This window comes from Fundulus heteroclitus, unplaced genomic scaffold (genome assembly GCF_011125445.2).
Source record: "Fundulus heteroclitus isolate FHET01 unplaced genomic scaffold, MU-UCD_Fhet_4.1 scaffold_61, whole genome shotgun sequence".
Lineage (NCBI taxonomy): Eukaryota > Metazoa > Chordata > Actinopteri > Cyprinodontiformes > Fundulidae > Fundulus > Fundulus heteroclitus.
Window position 1 is genome coordinate 1,555,206 of NW_023397044.1, and position 18,611 is coordinate 1,573,816.

At 38.5% G+C, this 18,611-nt stretch overlaps 1 protein-coding gene across 1 annotated transcript; it reads right to left on the minus strand.

The window, feature by feature from the left end:
- Positions 1-151: 151 nt before the first annotated feature.
- Positions 152-12,666, minus strand: LOC105923056 (papilin). Its single transcript, XM_036133347.1, has 7 exons — positions 12,527-12,666; positions 3,680-3,803; positions 1,470-1,550; positions 1,183-1,369; positions 968-1,091; positions 748-874; positions 152-593 (listed from the first exon to the last, which is right to left on the minus strand). The coding sequence occupies exons 2-7, from the start codon at positions 3,745-3,747 to the stop codon at positions 530-532; spliced, it is 651 nt and encodes a 216-aa protein (XP_035989240.1). The 5' UTR covers positions 3,748-3,803; positions 12,527-12,666; the 3' UTR covers positions 152-529.
- Between the last annotated feature and the right edge of the window lie 5,945 nt (positions 12,667-18,611).

The following is an 18,611-nucleotide window of genomic DNA, read 5'->3' on the forward strand; positions in this document are numbered from 1 at the left end:
CACTTTATGACAAGCTATGTCATACCTATGAACAGTTCACAATGCTCTGCTATGTTAATGGACATGGACAAAAAATTCCACGATTTATTAAAGCAATCAATCCAGCTCAGACATCATGTACAGAGGCTGCAGGCTGGGGGGTTAAGAAGGAAAAAGGTGCATGTTATTCCTCAAGAGACATGGTAAACAAATCTAATCTGAAAGGTGATCTCTGAGCAGGACAGTTGCCACATACTTTAGTTCTTATTCTACGTGCAGGACTAAGCTTTGTACTACATACAAACACATTTTAAGGGGAAGATGCTATGATTCTGGATGGAGATTTCATAGATTTACAATAGATTTACAAATCTGCTTTGGCTAAATCAGTGTCTTTTGTAGGTCTTTAGCCAAATACTAGCCTGTTTTCCTTATCTCCAATTTATTGCAAAAATGTTAATTAACTAATAGGACTGCTAAAAAGGAGCTGTTTCATCTCCCCCTTGTGTTTGCAGTCAGTTTGAATTTCACAACGACTACAGACCCTGAGTTACCTGAGTACTCTGAGTCTCATGAAGGATCTCCACAACTGTGGTGGATACAGGTATGCCATCCTTTCAGACAGTCATAAAAAGGCAGTCAAAAAGCTGTGTTGGACATTATTAGTTGAAACAAAAAGGAAATCTGGGTGACAACTCAGCTGGGGCCTGCTGCCAAAATGTTCCCACATCTGACATAATTTTCATTCAACCTAAAATAATAACTAACCTTTGGGTTTGTGGGCATGGATGAGGGTTGCATGTACGGTTTGACTGTGGCCTTAGCAGAGAAGCGCAGAGATAGTCCGGATAGGCTTCATTGTCAATCGTGCAGAAGACCAAGCGAGACTGATAGCCTGATGGAGAGGCAGAGGAATGAATGGTTTCTTTTCAGAGTCAGTACTTGGGAATCAGAAAAGCAAACAACCAAGTTGTGCTTCCTGTCTGACCTGATCCACATTCTCTGCTGCAAGAAGACCATGATCCAAAGCTCCAATAGTAGCCCTCCCTGGAACGTCCATGTGGGAGGTAATATTCATACTCAATGCCCTGGTTAGGCTCTTGGCTGATCAGCTGAGAAGTTGGAATAGCACATAAAGAGGGATCAAACCACTGATCAGTCAGCCTTACAAAATGTATGGCAAATGAAAGGCATTAAAATCACCTCAACAACAAGTGGTTCAGTCGTAGGACCGCGGCCAATGATGGTTTCAGGTACGCTTTCACCCTCAGCACCTCGTTGGTAGTAGAGCATGGTCCCAGCAATGGGTGTTGCCCTAGAAAACTCAATTACCCAATGGCCATTGAGGTAGTATTCGCCACGCAGGTTCTTGATGGCTGATCGTGCGTAGCTGGAAAGGTTTCAATGAACTTCATAGTGTTGTAAAACTGTTTAATGTAAACTTACGGCTACCGTCTCCCTTGTTTCCCAAACTGTCAGCACAAACCTACCAAGATAGTTCCGTGTCGCCGACGTCTCTCTGATGCTGATGGTTGTCACTCCGACTGGGATGATGAACATCTGGTTGTAGCCTGGGAGGAAAACACAGATACAGCCACGTTGAAAATAATTTATGATGAAGATCAGAATAGGAAAGGTGACCTTTCTCCCCAAATCTCATCTGCTGCAAAGCTTTGTGAAAGTTCTCATTCCCCTTGAACTTTTTACAACCTCTAAATATTATGTATATTTATTAAGAACTATACATACAAAATTTTGTAAAGTGTGTTTTGCACCTGTTTTCAGCCCCATTTACAGGGATACCGCCACATATAATGCATATATAATCTGCAGTAGTAACCTTATTAGGTAACAGAGTCAACATGCATTGATTTAATCTCACTATAAATCCAGCTGACAGCATCAGAGGTTTGTAAGAGAACATTAGAGAACATTGGAAGGCCAAGGAAGCGCAGTTAAGGTATAAAACAATGAACCAAACTTTGAACTTCTCTCTGAGCATTGTTCAGTGAATGGGTAAGGACTGCCTTACAATAAATTTCACAATGTATTTTGGATCTGGTTGATTGGGCTTACTGCACTGCTGTTAGTAACAGCTTTATCTGAGTTTTCTGACCCTCAGCTAATTCATCTCTGACCTCTTCCTCTCTCTGTCCTTCCACCCCGCCATCCAGTTCTGCCTCTTCCTTTCTGTCTTTCACTCTTTGGCCAAATCTTTACATAAGCCCTCATTAAAGCCTAAAAAGGAAATTTGTAATTTTGTATAGGGCTACCATGAACCCCTGACACATGTCTACCTTGGATAGAAATACAGTTTCACCCATGACACACACACACCTGATATGCTACCAAGCAGGCTGCACAGATAAGGGACTAGGTTTGAACTAAAGTAATACCAGGGCATGAATACAAAACAGTATCTAAGTGAAATAGTTCATGATTTTACTTCAATATTTTTCCATTATCTGCTTTCAACTTCATTTAAGCTTCATCTTAAAAAAGGATTTTAGTTTTTCCTCTGCATTTTTCTTTTATGCATCTTACAGAAACTATTTGGCAAATAGGATAAATTTAATGGCCCCCTGGGTCTGGGTGACAGGACTGGGAGACTGATAAACTGTACTTACTTACGCTAGCCAGTCCACAAAAACAATATTTAGGCTTTACATAAGCCCTTTAAGGTGAATATGCACTGGTTTAAAGAGTGGACTCTCCCGACGCAGAGGAACCAGATTCCATTGGGGATAAGCACCTTGGCAAGACACCTCTACGAACCACCAACCAAGCTAGTTCTCCTCAGCGCTGAACAAACACCAAAAGAAAGGCAGAGGCCAATCATCAGCTGGTGTGACTCAAAGCTGACGTCGCGATTCAACGAGCGACAGCGGGTCCATAGACACTGAGTGGAGCACTGACTGTTTAAAACTGTGGAAAAAGTGTGGGTGTTGAATCCTGCCACTGGGTGCAACCCCTGTGGTAACTCTGGAGGACATGCAGTGACTCAGAACTCAGGTGGAAGTATTTGTTGACAGGGCAACTATTCGCCTCGCAATCAACAAACCTGGGCTTTATAGACTAGGAGCAAACACAAAGCTATTTTTGAAAGAAAGTCTTTGCAAGTCCTATTTCAGATAGTTACATTTCAGTAGGTGCCACAGCAAACATGTGGAAGGAGGTGCTATAAGTTGTAAATAAGCCTAATATTCCACTTTTTTGCCTACATGCAAAACACAACATATAGCAGAAAAATATGCAAATGGGCCTAAACACGCAATTCCGCTGTAACACATGGTGGTGGCAGTGAGGGGTTACTTTTATCTGAAGATGCTGATTTCAGCTTTTTATTTGAAAAAAGAAAATCTTTTTAACAATTATGCACCACCTTGTATAGCACAATCCCACTAAAATACATTTTAACATTATAGAATGGGAAAAAAGTTCAAGGGGTGTGCCTTTTGCAAGGCATTGTATGGAAGCAAAGGTAAAACTGAAGGACCCTCACTGTATGGTGGAAGAGGATAACATAGGGTATTAGGAGCTAATCAGATTAAGAGTTCGGTTCAGTAATCCTTGACTTTGAGCAACAAAGTGCTCAAAGTCAAGAGCAATTGTGGCAAAATTGCATCAACAATTTTGCCACAATTGTTGATGCAAGAAGCAAATTTGGTCTGTGTTAACATAAGTAGTCCCGACATCATACCAGCTAGCAGGTCGCGCACAGTGAAGGTGTTCTTGACGAGGTAGCAGGACTGGCCATTGCCCCCACATTGCAGGCAGGGGTCTTCCTGCTGAGGAGACTCTAGCATGTTGTCACAGCCCAGGCGCTTAAAAAAAGGGGAAAGTAAAAACTTATATTAGAGCCTGAAATGTAGGTAAATTCTAGCCACATTTTGCCCATTGGTTGCCAGAGTTGATGTTAACAGGTGATCCAAACTCGGTTTGATCCAACAACCCCCAACAACATGACCCACATCTTGAAATAAGTATGGATGCATTTTAACATTTATTCTTCACAGAGGAATAAACGTTCTTTTTAGAGCTAAAAACACAGAGGAGGATGCCGAAGTTGGAATTGAATAATAAGTACTAACTAGAATCGTTCAACTTCTGAAGAAGTTGAAGAAGGCGCCCGCCTGGTGGTGGGCATAACCGTTAAAGACAAAGCTTCCGAGTTCCTTGGTCGTAGGCTCTCATTGCTTGGGGATTTTAAATCAAACCTTCTGAGTGAAAAGGATTTGTCTTCATCAAAACCTGCCGACCAGGAAAACTTTGCGTCTGCAGAGCTGCAAACTGCGTATTTTGATCTAATGATCAAAAAACTGCGTATTTTGATCATTAGCCATCTGAATGGCTAATGAGCTAATTGGCGACAGCCGACAGTCAATGTTTCCCATTCATTTGCTACGGTAGTCCTAAACCACTACTGACGTAATACACTTTTTGGCCACAAGCGTCATTTTGGGGGCGTTGTTTCCACCTCTTTTCTTAGAGCTGTTTTTAATAGAAAGAAGGAAAGGCAAAAACGGTCCAAACAAAAGGTTGTAACGTTTACATTTGTAACCTCTGCCTTACATAAACACTAGAATTAAATCTTAATTAATAAAAGTATAGACAATTATTTCAGTAACTCAATTCAGTAAGTGCAGAGACACTATATACAGGGGTTGGACAATGAAACTGAAACACCTCTCATTTTAGTGTGGGAGGTTTCATGGCTAAATTGGACCAGCCTGGTGGCCAATCTTCATTAATTGCACATTGAACCAATAAGAGCAGAGTGTGAAGGTCCAATTAGCAGGGTAAGAGCACAGTTTTGCTCAAAATATTGCAATGCACACAACATTATGGGTGAGTTCAAAGGAGGACAAATTAAAGGAGGACAAATTGTTGGTGCATATCTTGCTGGATGTGTCAAAACTTTCTTCAATTCAATAAAAACAAAACTGAAGTAATAATATTTGGACCAATAGAGGAGAGATCAAAAGTTAGCACACAGCTTCAGTCGCTTCAGCTAGAAACCACTGATCAGGCCCGAAACCTGGGTGTAGTGATGGACTCAGACCTGAACCTCCAAAAGCATTTACATAAAGTTACAAGGTTGGCTTTCTATCACCTGAGGAACATTTCCAGGATTAAAGGACTAATGTCTCAAAAGGATCTGGAAAAACGAATCCATACGTTTATATTTAGTAGAATTGATTACTGCAACGGTGTTTTCACAGGTCTGCTGGATCAGACAGCTGGAGCTGATCCAGAACGCTGCTGCCCACGTCCTCACTAAGACCAAGAAAGTAGAGCACATCACCCCAGTTCTAAAGTCCCATTCACTGGCTCCCTGTATCTCTGAGAATAGACTTTAAAATACTTCTGTTAGTCTATAAATCCCTGAATGGCTTAGCACCTAAATACATTACAGACTTGTTATCAGTGTATCAACTTCCCAGACCACTAAGGTCTTCTGGCTCCAGCCTACTCTGCATACCTAGAACCAGAACTAAACAAGGAGAAGCAGCATTTAGTTCCTATGCTCCGCTTATCTGAAACAAACGTCCAGAAAACTGTAAAAGTGCGGAAAGCCTGAGTTCTTTTAAATCAAGATTAAAAACACATTTGTTTAAAATTGCCTTTGACTGTTCTAGTTAAACTGTTTTACTGTTTTTAATGTTCTTCTTTGTTTCTACATTCCATCTCTACTTGCTTTTATTCTATTTTCTATCTACATTTTATTCCTACTTGCATTTATTTTGCTATATTTTAATCATGTAAAGCACTTTGTATTGTCTCTGTACTGAATTGTGCTATATAAATAAATTTCCCTTGCCCTGCCTTGCATCTATGACCAAGACAGCAAGTGTTTGTGATGTATCAAGAGCCACGGTGTCCAGTTTAATGTGAGCATACCACCAAGAAGGATGAACCACATCCAACAAGATTAACTGTGGGCGCACGAGGAAGCTGTCTGAAAGGGATGTTCTGGTGCTAACCCGGATTGTATCCAAAAAACATTAAACCACGGCTGCCCAAATCACGGCTGAATTAAATGTGCACCTCAACTCTCCTGTTTCCACCAAAACTGTCCGTCGGGAGCCCCACAGGGTCAATATACACGGCCGGGCTGCTATAGCCAAACCTTTGGTCACTCGTGCCAATGTCAAACGTCGGTTTCAATGGTGCAAATCTTGGGCTGTGGACAATGTGAAACATGTATTGTTCTCTGATGTGTCCACCTTTACTGTTTTCCCCACATCCTGGAGAGTTACGGTGTGGAGAAGCCCCAAAGAAGCATACCACTCAGACTGTTGCATGCCCAGAGCGAAGCATGGGGGTGGATCGGTGATGGTTTGGGTTGCCATGTCATGGCATTCCCTTGGCCCCATACTTGTGCTAGATGGGCGCGTCACTGCCAAGGACTACCGAACCATTCTGGAGGACCATGTGCATCCAATGGTTTAAACATTGTATCCTGAAGGAGGTGCCGTGTATCAGGATGACAATGCACCAATACACACAGCAAGATTGGTGAAAGATTGGTTTGATGAACATGAAAGTGAAGTTGAACATCTCCCATGGCCTGCACAGTCAACAGATCTAAATAGTATTGAGCCACTTTGGGGTGTTTTGGAGGAGCGAGCCAGGAAACATTCTCCTCCACCAGCATCACGTCGTGACCTGGCCACTATCCTGCAAGAAGAATGGTTTAAAATACCTCTGACCACTGTGCAGGACTTGTATATGTCATTCCCAAGACGAATTGACTCTGTATTGGCCGCAAAAGAAGGCCCTATACCAGGGGTGTCAAACTCATTTTGGTCTAGGAGCCGCATTCAGCTTAATCTGATCTCAGGGGGGGCACACATGTAAACTCATTGCAAGATTAAATAGAACTAATAAAAGTGGACTTGTTGTTTTTTATAATAAACAAATTTCCCTTTTACACAACATTATGAATAACCTCAGAGTTTAAGAAAAGTATTTGCAATTTTAACAATACTTTTACTCAGTTAAACGTTTATTTAAGTGCATTATGCATAGGAACTGGTCACAGAGATTGTAAGATGTCGAAAAACATTTATTCACAGTTTTTGGGACTTAAACACACTGTCCTACATGACAAAATACATCAAACAGATAAAATATTAAGAAATTATTTAAAATCAATGTTCCACATCTGAAGCTCAGTGCTGCTGTTAGGGTTGAACTGCCATCCTTCCAGACTTCCATAGGCCATTGACAAATTTAATGAAAAGTAACTTAAAATTATCCTTAAAAGACAAAATTTAGAAAAATCAAAGGGCTTATTTAACGCTTTGAGAACATATCTTCTATTCGGCCACAAAATCAACAAAAGTAGAATGATCTTTTCAGCTATAAGACCATTTCTAAAATGCCAATACGTGTAGCATATAGCTCAGTGGCGTGTAGCCTAGCCACCGCATTTCTACCATAATATAAAACCGACATTAAATAAACGACTCACCGTCGCGTAGTTGCAAGGAAAACACCCAATGGAATCCTTCGTCTGGGTTAATTGGACTTGATTCAACAATATCCTTCAGTAACTTTTTTTTTTTTTTTTTTTTTTTTTTTTTTTTTTTTTTTTTATTTAAGCAAATCCAAAATACAATTTCCAAAATATCAGATAAGTACAATTAAACATATGGCAGCCATAACAGATTTTTTTTTGAAAGACAAAAAAATAAAATAAACTTAAAGTCTCATTAAAGTTAAATCAAAAGTAAAAAGAAAATAAAACAAATAACACAGGGGTTTAGCTAAAGTATACTGTTATCAAATCTGAAAACTTTAAGGCTTTGTTACTTTCCAGTAATTTGATTGAAGCATACAAATTCTTTAAATCATTTTGGAATGCTTGAAAATTTGGAGAAATTTTAAAAAATTTGCATTTGTGAATAAAGAATTTTCCAATAATGAATATAGTATTACACAGAAATTCTACCCTTTTATCTTGAAAAGTAATGCCAAATTTAACTCCTTTATATTCAAAATTAGGAATCACATTTTTCGTTGATAACCAATCATGAATCTTGTCCCACAAAGACTTAACCACACAACAACTGTAAAAAAGATGTTCTTGTGTTTCCAAATCTTTCTGACAAAAATTACATACATCAACATCAAATTTAAATCTTAAGCTTAGGAACTCTGCACAGGGATAAATATTATTTATAGTTTTAAAATGAACTTCTTTCATCTTGGGTAACACAGGAAATGAGAAAAATCTGGTTCTAATCTTAATCACATCCATCTCTGAAAATTCGTTTAAAGATAAATTCTTTTTAACTGGGAGAGGGAAAATTTCGTTATTTATATGTTCTCTCATCATTTTGTTACTGAATTTGAGATCTGTGAAATCGTATTTACCTATAAGAAGAGAGGGAAAGATCGGAGTTACATCAGAATATTGAATCATTCCTTTGACCAAGTTTATCATGGTTGCTGGAATTGCCTTGATCACAGATAGAAACTGTCTCTGTGGGCAATCTAAATGATATTTTCTTTTAAATTCTGTGTAATCTAGAATATTACCTCTTGTATCCATTAGATGTACTATGGCCCAAATTCCTTTTTCATCCCAGTCCTTGTAGTATAGAGATTTTCTCTTATATAGAATATATTTGTTGTTCCAAATAATCATATTATGTGGTGTAAAGTTGTGCTTGTATAGCATTTTCCAATACTTAAGAACTTGTGTGTGGTAGTCTGATAATTTAATTGGTAATTTTGCAGGATCAAAGTCACATTTTAAGAGAAATTTTATTCCACCAATTTTTTGAAATAGTTGTGATGGGAAACTAAACCATAAACTTTTTTCATTCTTAATAAAAGTCTGCAGCCATTTTAATTTTATTACGGCATTCATTACTTCAAAATCAATAATGTTTAATCCTCCTTTTTCAACAGATTTTACTATGTCGTTCTTTCTGATCAGATGTTGTCTATTATTCCAAATGAAATTGTAATGAATTTGATTAATTTTTTTTATTGTAGAATTTGATATATTTAAGGAATATGCCGGATAAACTAATCTGGCTATTCCTTCCATTTTTGTCAACAATATTCTACCAAAAATTGAAATGTTCCTTTGGAGCCAGCTGTTAAATATTTGTTGATTTTTTTGTAGGATGGGTTGAATATTTATTTTTTCATTTTCAGTGTGGTCCTTGTTAATCACTAAACCTAAATATTTTTACTTCATTTTTTGCTTTGATATTATGAATTAAAGTGGATTGATTATTTTGAATAGTTAAAATTTCACATTTTTCCATGTTAAGCTTTAAGCCTGAAGCTTTTGAGAAGAACGAAACTGCTTCTAAACCCTCAGGTATTTGGTCAGCATTTTTTAAAAACAATGCTGTATCATCTGCTAACTGTGTGATAACAATTTTTGTACCGAGGAAATTTAGTGGACTTATCTTGCTGTTATTTTTAATGTATAATGCTAATAATTCTGTTCCTATTATGAAAAGTAGCGGGCTAATCGGATCACCTTGTCGTATACCTCTTTTTACATCAAATCTCTTTGTAGTTCCTGACTGAAGTAGAACCGAGCTTGTTATATCTTTATATAATGTAGAAACAATGTTTATAAATTTTTTCCCAAAGCCAAATTGTTGTAACGACTGTAAAATGAAAGGGTGTTCTATTTTATCAAAGGCTTTAAGGAAATCTAAGAACAAAATGATACCTTCATCTTCTATAAAATGTTTGTAATCCATCAGATCCAAAACTAGGCGGATGTTATTGTGTATTAATCGACCTTGTAGGAAGCCAGATTGATTTTCACTGATGATTGTGTTTATTCCACTTTTAAGTCTATTAGCCAGGACATGTGTAAGAATCTTATAATCTATATTTAATAAAGTAATTGGTCTTAGGTTTTCAATAATTGTTTTGTCTTTGTTTGGTTTAGGTATTAATATAATCAAGCCTTGCTTCATTGTAGTTAATAATGTGTTGTTTTGTATGCATTCATTCAGTACTTCATACAGTAATTCTCTTATATCCAACCAGAAGAACTGATAAAAATTTGTAGTTAAACCATCTTGTCCTGGTGATTTACCCAAAGCCATTTTCTTTACCACTGCATCTAGTTCCTCTATTTTTAAATCAGTATCACAAGTCTTTTTAAAATCCAAATCTATCTGTTTAATAAATGGTTTGACTGTTTTAAAGAAGTTGTCAGAATGAGTAACTGAAAATTCTGAAGAGTATAGATTCTGATAGTATGTGAATATTTCGTAAGATATTTCTTTTGATGTTGTTACAAATCTATTTCCAATATTTAGAGACGTAATTATATTTTTCTTTTGTCGGGTTTTTTCTAATCTACTAAAATATGAACTATTTTTTTCTCCTTCTTCAATCCATTTGGCTTTTGATCGAATAAATGCACCACGTGCTCTGTTTTGATAGAATTCATCCAATTTTGATTGTAATTCGATATATTTCTTTTTTTCCGCTTCTGTTGACAAGGAGTTTTTGCAGCAGTTATTAATATCTTGGCTCAATTTTCTTTCCTGTTCTTTTTGTTTCTTACTTTTTTCTTTACCATAATTAATAGAATATTCTCTCAGTTTGTATTTAAAAAATTCCCATTTATTTCCTTTGCTGGTAATTTCTTTATTTGTTTTAACATCAGATAAAATCTTTTTAACCATATTACAGTACTGATCATCTTTTAATAAATTTGCATTAAATTTCCAATATTTTTGTCTGCATGTAATATCTTTTTTAGACACTAGAGTGATACTGACAACTGAATGGTCAGTTGCTGGGGCAGCAGAAATACTAGTCTGTGAGGTATAGTTTAAAATTTCCTGAGTTACTAACCAGAAATCAATTCTTGACATACAAGAGCCATTAGGCTTAAACCATAAAAACTGTTTTAGCGTGGGGTTAAACTGTCTCCAAATATCAATAAGAGAATTGTTTTTGCAAAATTTTGTAATTGTTTGATTAAATTTGTGGTCGAGATATTTTGTAGGGAATCTATCATACCATTCATCAGGAACACAATTGTAATCACCTCCTATTAAAATACAATCCGTTGTATATTTTAATTTAAGATTCTTAATAACCTCAGAAATTCTTTCTAATAATAGTTTGTTTTTAGCTTCTCCACTATATCCATAAACATTTAGTAGAATAAATGGAAGACCATCAATATTCAATACCGCAGCAATCCAGTGACCTTCTGAGTCTTTTTTAGTTTCCAAAACATTTCCTGGGCAGTTGTTCATGCAAATGGCCACACCTGCAGATTTGTTAGTTCCATGGCTGAATAAGATTGTGTCCCCCCATTGATTTCTCCAAAAAGCTGTGTCTTCTTCACTGGAATGAGTTTCTTGTAGAAAAACACATTGTGCCTTTAGTCCTTTGCAAAATAAAAAGATAGCTTTTCTTTTGGTGTTATCCTTGAGTCCCCTTGTGTTTAATGAAACAAATGAACATTTATAACTGAAATTGTTCATAGAACTTAATCGAACAGTTCAATATAAATAGGCTAGTGTAACTTGCCTTGATAAAAGTCTAGAAACCTAGAGAAAGGAAAATAGAAAATATATATTGGACCCTCTTATTAAACTTTTCGTGCGTAGTCTTTGTGAAATTCTCCTGCTGGTATCTTGAGACATTCTAAGCAAATATTTGCACATCCTCAATAAAGCCGAGCGGTCCCCGAAAGTAGGCTCTTTTCTTCTGGTCCCGCGCCTCCTTGATTTTTGGCCACAGCTTCTCTCTAGCAGCTTTGTCCTCCTTCGTTAAATCTTCAGCAAATCTGATACCGGCCTGTTTGCACACATCACAGTCTTTGGAGAGCCTCCATATCTGATTTCTACATTCTTTTTTCACAAACTGGATGATCACTTGCCTTGAGTGATTTCGCTCTTTTTTCCCCAGACGGTGGACGGAGTCCACCATGTCATCCACATTCCAAGCCACTCCTGGAGCAATCCTGGAGAGAAGTGAGATTACCACTGCTCTGGTATCTTCATTTTCTTTTTCTCTCAATCCTTTCACTCGAAGATTCCATCTTCTTTTATATCTTTCTTGTTCCTCACATCTCAACTTGACTGCTTTCACTTCTTCCTTCAGCATGTCAACTTGTTTTTCGAGCTCAGCCGTTCGTTTCTGGGAATCAGCTACTTCTTCACGCAGAAAAGCCATCTGACTAGAATTTTCCTCCATTTTTTTATTAAGTTCTTCCATTTTTCTTTCTTGTATGTCGAATCTGTCTGCCAACTTATTAACAGCTTCTAAAATCTTGCTGTTGGTAGCAACTTCTTCCTGCAGTTGTCTGTCTTCTGCGGCTTTATTTTTCTTTGTAGCTGCCATCTTGTCAGGAGTGGATGTTGGCGCACCACGCTTGTTCATGTCGAGCTTCTCTTTTCTTGCTAGTGTGTAGTTATGATCTGATTCGGCCATAAACAGTAACGAGTAACCCGGTTTTCACATCCAGCAAGGACTCCGGATTTATATTCTTCTTTTTTTTCGGCAGACTTCACACTAAACTGCGTTTTTTACTTACTTTTGAGGGACCGAACTAAGAGCTCCGAAAAAACGTTGCTGCTCACAGCGCCATCTTACCGGAAGTATCCTTCAGTAACTTAGGAAAAACGGCAGCACTAGCTCTTACTAGAACTAGTAGCAAACAAGATGGAGGAGTTCCCCTCTGACCCGGAACTGCTAGTTGTCGGCTCTGAATAATACACAGCGCCACTCGTGGACAATATAGGAACTGCAGGTTTTCAATTGAACAAAGTACGTTTTTTTCAGTAATCATTGTTGAATGATGATAATGCATTTGACCACCGCGTTTGACACCCCTGCCCTACACCATATGATTGTGATTGTGGTCTAAAACCAGGTGTTTCAGTTTCATTGTCCAACCCCTGCAGATAACTTATTTTCTAGCCTTGATTTCTGTCATGAGGACATAATGCAGTGTTGTGCTGGCAGCCATCCCAACTAATAAAAATAAGATTTTAAGTTAAAATAGTACATTATAGTAGTAAAATAAATACAATTATTGTGGTTTAAGGACAAGTTTGGTACCTGCATTAAGGATAATTTCAAAAGGTACATGTCATTTCCAGACTAAAAAACATTTAAATAGATGTTCTAATTCATTGAATATGACTGGATATTTAAACAGAAAATAATTGTAAAAATAATACTTTTTTTAACCCAAAGGAAAATTAAATGTTGGGTAAAAATGTAATAATCTAAAATTGCCAGAGCAGGTTTGGATTCCACAACCTCTTGACTGGGAGTCAAACATTTAACGACTGTACCAAAGAACAGCAGTATACACAGCCCTGAATTATGGAGAGGTCAACTGTGTTTAAGAGCTCCTAAACCGTTTGTTGTTTAGCAAACTTGTTTAGCAAACTTTGTGTCTGCACAGCTGCAAAATCCAGACAGAAATACCTACGTTTTGATGTATAACTTGTACATGTAGAGTGAAAACTGAGTGAGTATGCTAAAGTTGTTTGTTGTTTTTAGATAATTTTGTCACCAGGGTAGGTGAAAATGGCGTGATAAAAAAAATCTATAAGTCCTACACCAATGAAGGTTAAATTTTTCTGAATCCAGACAAAAAGACCTACATCTTTGTGCACATAGAGTGAAAATTGAGCGAGTAGGCTAAAGTTATGTGTTTTTTGCATAATTTTGTCACCATGGTAACTGGAAATGGCATGATGAGGAAACGATAAAAGATATCCACATTCCATTTTCACTTCTGAATAGTTCAAAGATATATCTACAAACTGGAAGTTAAATGATGTTCGTAGGTGAAAGCATGACGACACAGAAGAGCATTGAAAATGGCCATTTTTCTGTGTTTTTTTGCAAATTCTGTTCCAACCGTAAGTCGAAATGGTGTCAAGTACAAGAAGCCCGCTTTGCGTACAAAAAGCCCGCTTCGCGTTGTCGAGATGAACGTTTTGATATATAGTATGTGGGGGTAGACCCTGCGGTTCGGCCTGTATTAACGGTGACGGAAGAAAAATAAGGAATAATAATTTTAAAGAAACCCATATTAGGTGCATAGTACTAGGCCTCCGCCATGCATTTTCAATGCATAGGCGGGCGCCTAACTAGAAATGTTCAATGTCTGAAGAAATTGAAGAAGGCGCCCGCCTGGTGGTGCGTATACCTGAAGTTATTTAATTGTTACTTGTAAAAATAAAAAAAATAAAAAATTTGGGGGCCCCCCTTTGCAACAGTGGGCCCAAGCGGCCCCTTATTTTACTTCTGCCTGGGACCGACCCTGGCTGGCTGTCTGCAGCATGCAGACAGATGAGTCTGTCTGCGTGATGAGTGTATGTCATTGGATTAGAATGGAATACTTTGCCTTGAACAGCGCTAGATCTTTCGGGAACCGTAAATGGTAGAGACGTAATTTCTTCTATGTTTATGTCGTAACAGATTGAGGAACAAGACAATCTATGGGTTTTTGCAGGAAATATTTGAATAGAGTTGTAAAAAAATCATGAAAACATGTGTCTTTTGGATTTGCAGATGGCTTTTTCAAAACCTCTCCATAGGAAATGAATGGGGAGGGTTTGGGATTGTTGCCGACCTGAGGTGATTTGCAAAAAATCAATAAATCCGACACCATTGATGGTTACATTTCCTGAATCCAGACAAAAAGGCCTACGTTTTGATGTATAATTTGTGTTTGTAGAGTGAAAATTGAGCGAGTAGGCTGAAGTTGTTCTGTGTATTTTGAATAATTTTGTCTTTGGGGTTGTTGCCGGTCTGAGGTGATTTGCAAAAAATCTATAAGTCCTACACTGAGGGTTACATTTCCTGAATCCAGACATAAAGACCTACGTTTTGATGTATAATTTGTGTACGTACAGTGAAAATTGAGCAAGAAGGCTGAAGTTGTTCGGGGTTTTTTGGATAATTTTGTCTTTGGGGTTGTTGCCGGTCTGAGGTGATTTGCGACAAATCTATAAGTCCTACACCAATGAGGGTTACATTCCCTGAATCCAGACCAAAATACCTACGTTTTGATGTATAATTGGTGTACGTAGAGTGAAAATTGAGTGAGTAGGCTGACGTTGTTTGGTGTTTTTTGGATAATTTTATCACCATGGTAACTTGAAATGGCGTGATGAGAAAACGATAAAATATATTCACATACCCTTTTCCCTTCTGAATAGTTCAAAGAAATATCTACAAACTGGAAGTTAAACGGTGTTCGTAGGTGAAAGCATGATGACACAGTAGAGCATTGAAAATGGCCATTTTTCTGTGTTTTTTTGCGAATTTTGTTCCAAAGTAAACTGGAAATGGTGTCAAGTACAAAAAGCCCGCTTCGCGGCGACGAGATGAACGTTTCGATATATAGTATGTGGGGTAGACCCTACGGTTCGGCCTGTATTAACAGTGACGGAAAAATAATAAGTAATAAGAATAAAGAAACCCTTATTAGGTGCATAGTATAAGGCCTCTGCCATGCATTTTCAATGCATAGGCGGGCGCCTAATAAAGAAACCCTTATTAGGTGCATAGCATAAGGCCTCCGCCATGGATTTTCAATGCATAGGCAGTCGCGGGCGCCTAATAATATTAAAGAAACCCTTATTAGGTGCATAGCATAAGGCCTCTGCCATGCATTTTTAATGCATAGGCGGGCGCCTAATAAAAATAATAATAAAGAAACCCTTATTAGGTGCATAGCATAAGGCCTCCGCCATGCATTTTCAGTGCATAGGCGGGCGCCTAATTAGACCAGACATCAGTGCTGAGGCTCAAAACAAGACCAGATCAGAAACCAAGCTTAAAACAATAACTGTAAAGAAACCTCAAAACTCACACTAAGACACAAACCAAAACTAAGACGGAACTCCAACTATGACAGAACCTAAAACACAAATAAACCAAAAAGCAGGGAAAAGCTAACTTTAACCAAATCATAAACAGGAACCAAGACAGAATATTACAGACATGGAGTGAGTAGAGACTGATGACGAACCGGCGGGGAAGGCAAGACAGAGGGAGGCTTTTGTAGGGAGGCTGGCAGATGGAGTGAGTTCTGACTGATTAGTGCCTAACAGGTGTGACTGACTGCTGAGGCAGAAGAGGGTGAGCTGAGTGAGAGGAGAAGGACCCGAAAAACAACAGGGCAAAAGGCCAGACCAAAACTGAATCATGACAGTCTGGGGCAGCGCTCCATTAGAACTGACTCTGGGTCAAAGCTCCATTAGAACCGACTCTGGGTTAGCGCTCAGTCAGAAGCCACTCTGGGTCAGTGCTCCATTAGAACCAAGTGTGGGTCAGCCTCTAATTAGAACCGACTCTGGGTCAACTCTCCATTAGAACGCAGTCTGGTTCAGCCACCCTTTAGAACCGACTCTGGATCAGCACTCCATTAGAACCCACTCTAGGTCAGCGAGACATTAGAACACACCTCGCGTCAGCATCCCTTTAGAACCGACTCTGGGTCAGTGCTACATTCAAACCCAGTCTGGGGCAACACTCCATTAGAACTGACTGTGGGTCAAAGCAAAATCAGAACCCACTCTGTGTTGGTGTTCAATTAGAACCCACTCTGGGTCAGCGCTCCATTAGAACCGACTCTGGGTCAGTGCTCCATTCAAACCCAGTCTGGGGCAACACTCCATTAGAACTAACTCTGGATCAGAGCACCATTAGAACCCACTCTGGGTTGGTGTTCAATTAGAACCCAATCTGGGTCAGCGCTCCATTAGAACGGACTTTGGGTCAGTGCTCCATTCAAACCCAGTCTGGGGTAACACTCCATTGGAACTGACTCTGGGTGAGCGCTGAATTAGAACCCACTCTGTGTCAGCCTCCGATTAGAACCAACTTTGGGTCAGTATTCGATTAGAACCCAGTTTGGGTCAGTGCTCCAATAGAACAGACTCTGGGTCAGCACTCCATTAGAACTGACTGTGGGTCAGTGTTCCATTAGAACCCAGTCTGGTTCAAACTCCCTTTAGAACCGACTCTGTATCAGCACTCCATTAGAACCCATTCTCGGTCAATCCTCCATTAGAACAAACCCTGGGTATTCATCCCATTAGAACCCACTCTTGGTCAGTGCTCCATTAGAACCCAATCTGAGTGAGCACTCCATTAGAACCAAGTGTGGGTCAGCCTCCCTTTAGAACTGACTCTGGGTCAGCACTCCATTAGAACCCAGACGGGATCTGCGCTCCATTAGAAAGGACTCTGTGTCAGCAATCCGTTAGAACCGACTCTGATTGAGCGCTCAATTAGAAGACACTCTGGGTCGGCGATCCATTACAAGCCACTCTGGGTCAGCACTCGATCCTAAGTGTAAGATGTTCAAAGTTTGGGAAATCTTGTTATAGCATAGGCATGCTTTAAACTTCTCCATAACTTTATCCCTGACCCGTCTGGTGTGTTCTTTGGACTTCATGATGCTGTTTGTTCCCCAATATTCTCTTAACCGACTTCTGAGGCCATCACAGAGCAGCTGTATTTGTTTTGAGACTCTATTACACACAAGTGGACTCTATTCAGTCATTAGCAACCATTGGGCAACTTCTGAAGGTAATTGTTTGCACTTAGAGAAAACAGGGCTGAATGCTTTTGCACACTGCACTTTTCAGTTTTTTATTTGTTATAAATGTTTCAAATCATATATAATTTTCTTTCCACTTCTCATTTGTGGAAAATGAGAAGTGGATCAGAGCAAAATCAGAACCCACTCTGTGTTGGTGTTCAATATTTGTTTTGGTCTTTCACATAAGATTGAAATAAAATATATTAATGTTTTTTGTTGTAATGGGACAAATGTGGAAAAGTTCAAGGGGCATGAATACTTTTGCAAGCCACTAAAAGAATTGGTGTGCCAGAAACCAAAGTGGTAATATAGGAGTTGCAAAAAATGGGTAAAAATGGAAAAACTGTTTGCCCTCTGCTGCTCGGTTCGAAAATGAACAGAGGAATTATTTTCATTGTCAGAAAGAAATTCTTCAATATCCAACCTGCTCATTCTGGCTGAGGACTGTCTTGTGCTCCAAAATGTCATTGGGACAAAAGCCTTGCATTGTCATGTCACTGTTACCCACTTTGTTGTCAGTACTGTCTTTACTTTGTTTTGTTTGTTGCCGGGTTTATCTTTGTTGTTACTGATGCCACTCTTAATTTGACATTGTATGCAATTGAAATCCCTACAAGATCCTGTATCATTGCAGTTTTCAATAAAGCTTTTTTTTAAAATATATATATATATTCTAAAAAAAAAAAGAAGAAGAAGCGTGGGCAGGGCTCTGCTTAATTTGAGTCAGAATCTGAGAAAATGACTGTTTATTTTTTGTGTCACTTTTTAACCAGTGGTAAAAGGGGCATTTTGTGGCTGAACGATAATAAAATCCATTCATTCTGAGGGCAATATTACAGGGATGTTCTATTACAAATGTAGTTAAAGCAATATTGAATTTTATTCCGAGGACTGTGTTGTTTTCAATTATATAGTGTTTTGAGTTTTTAAAGTATGTTAGATTTACGAGGGCATTCCTGGTTCACACTCCATTCCGGTAGGTGGCGGTGGTGCACTTAAAAGTTGTTCTACCGCCAAAAAAACACACCACAGAAGCAGCAGCAGC

Bases quoted from the DNA above. Each gene is read 5' to 3' on its own strand.
- LOC105923056 (XM_036133347.1), bottom strand. From the start codon at position 3,747: ATGTGGGGGCAATGGCCAGTCCTGCTACCTCGTCAAGAACACCTTCAC. The intron at 1,551-3,679 runs GTATGATGTCGG...TTTTCCTCCCAG, and splicing joins TGTGCGCGACCTGCTAGCTG to GCTACAACCAGATGTTCATC. The intron at 594-747 runs GTTAGTTATTAT...ACTGTCTGAAAG, and splicing joins CCATGCCCACAAACCCAAAG to GATGGCATACCTGTATCCAC.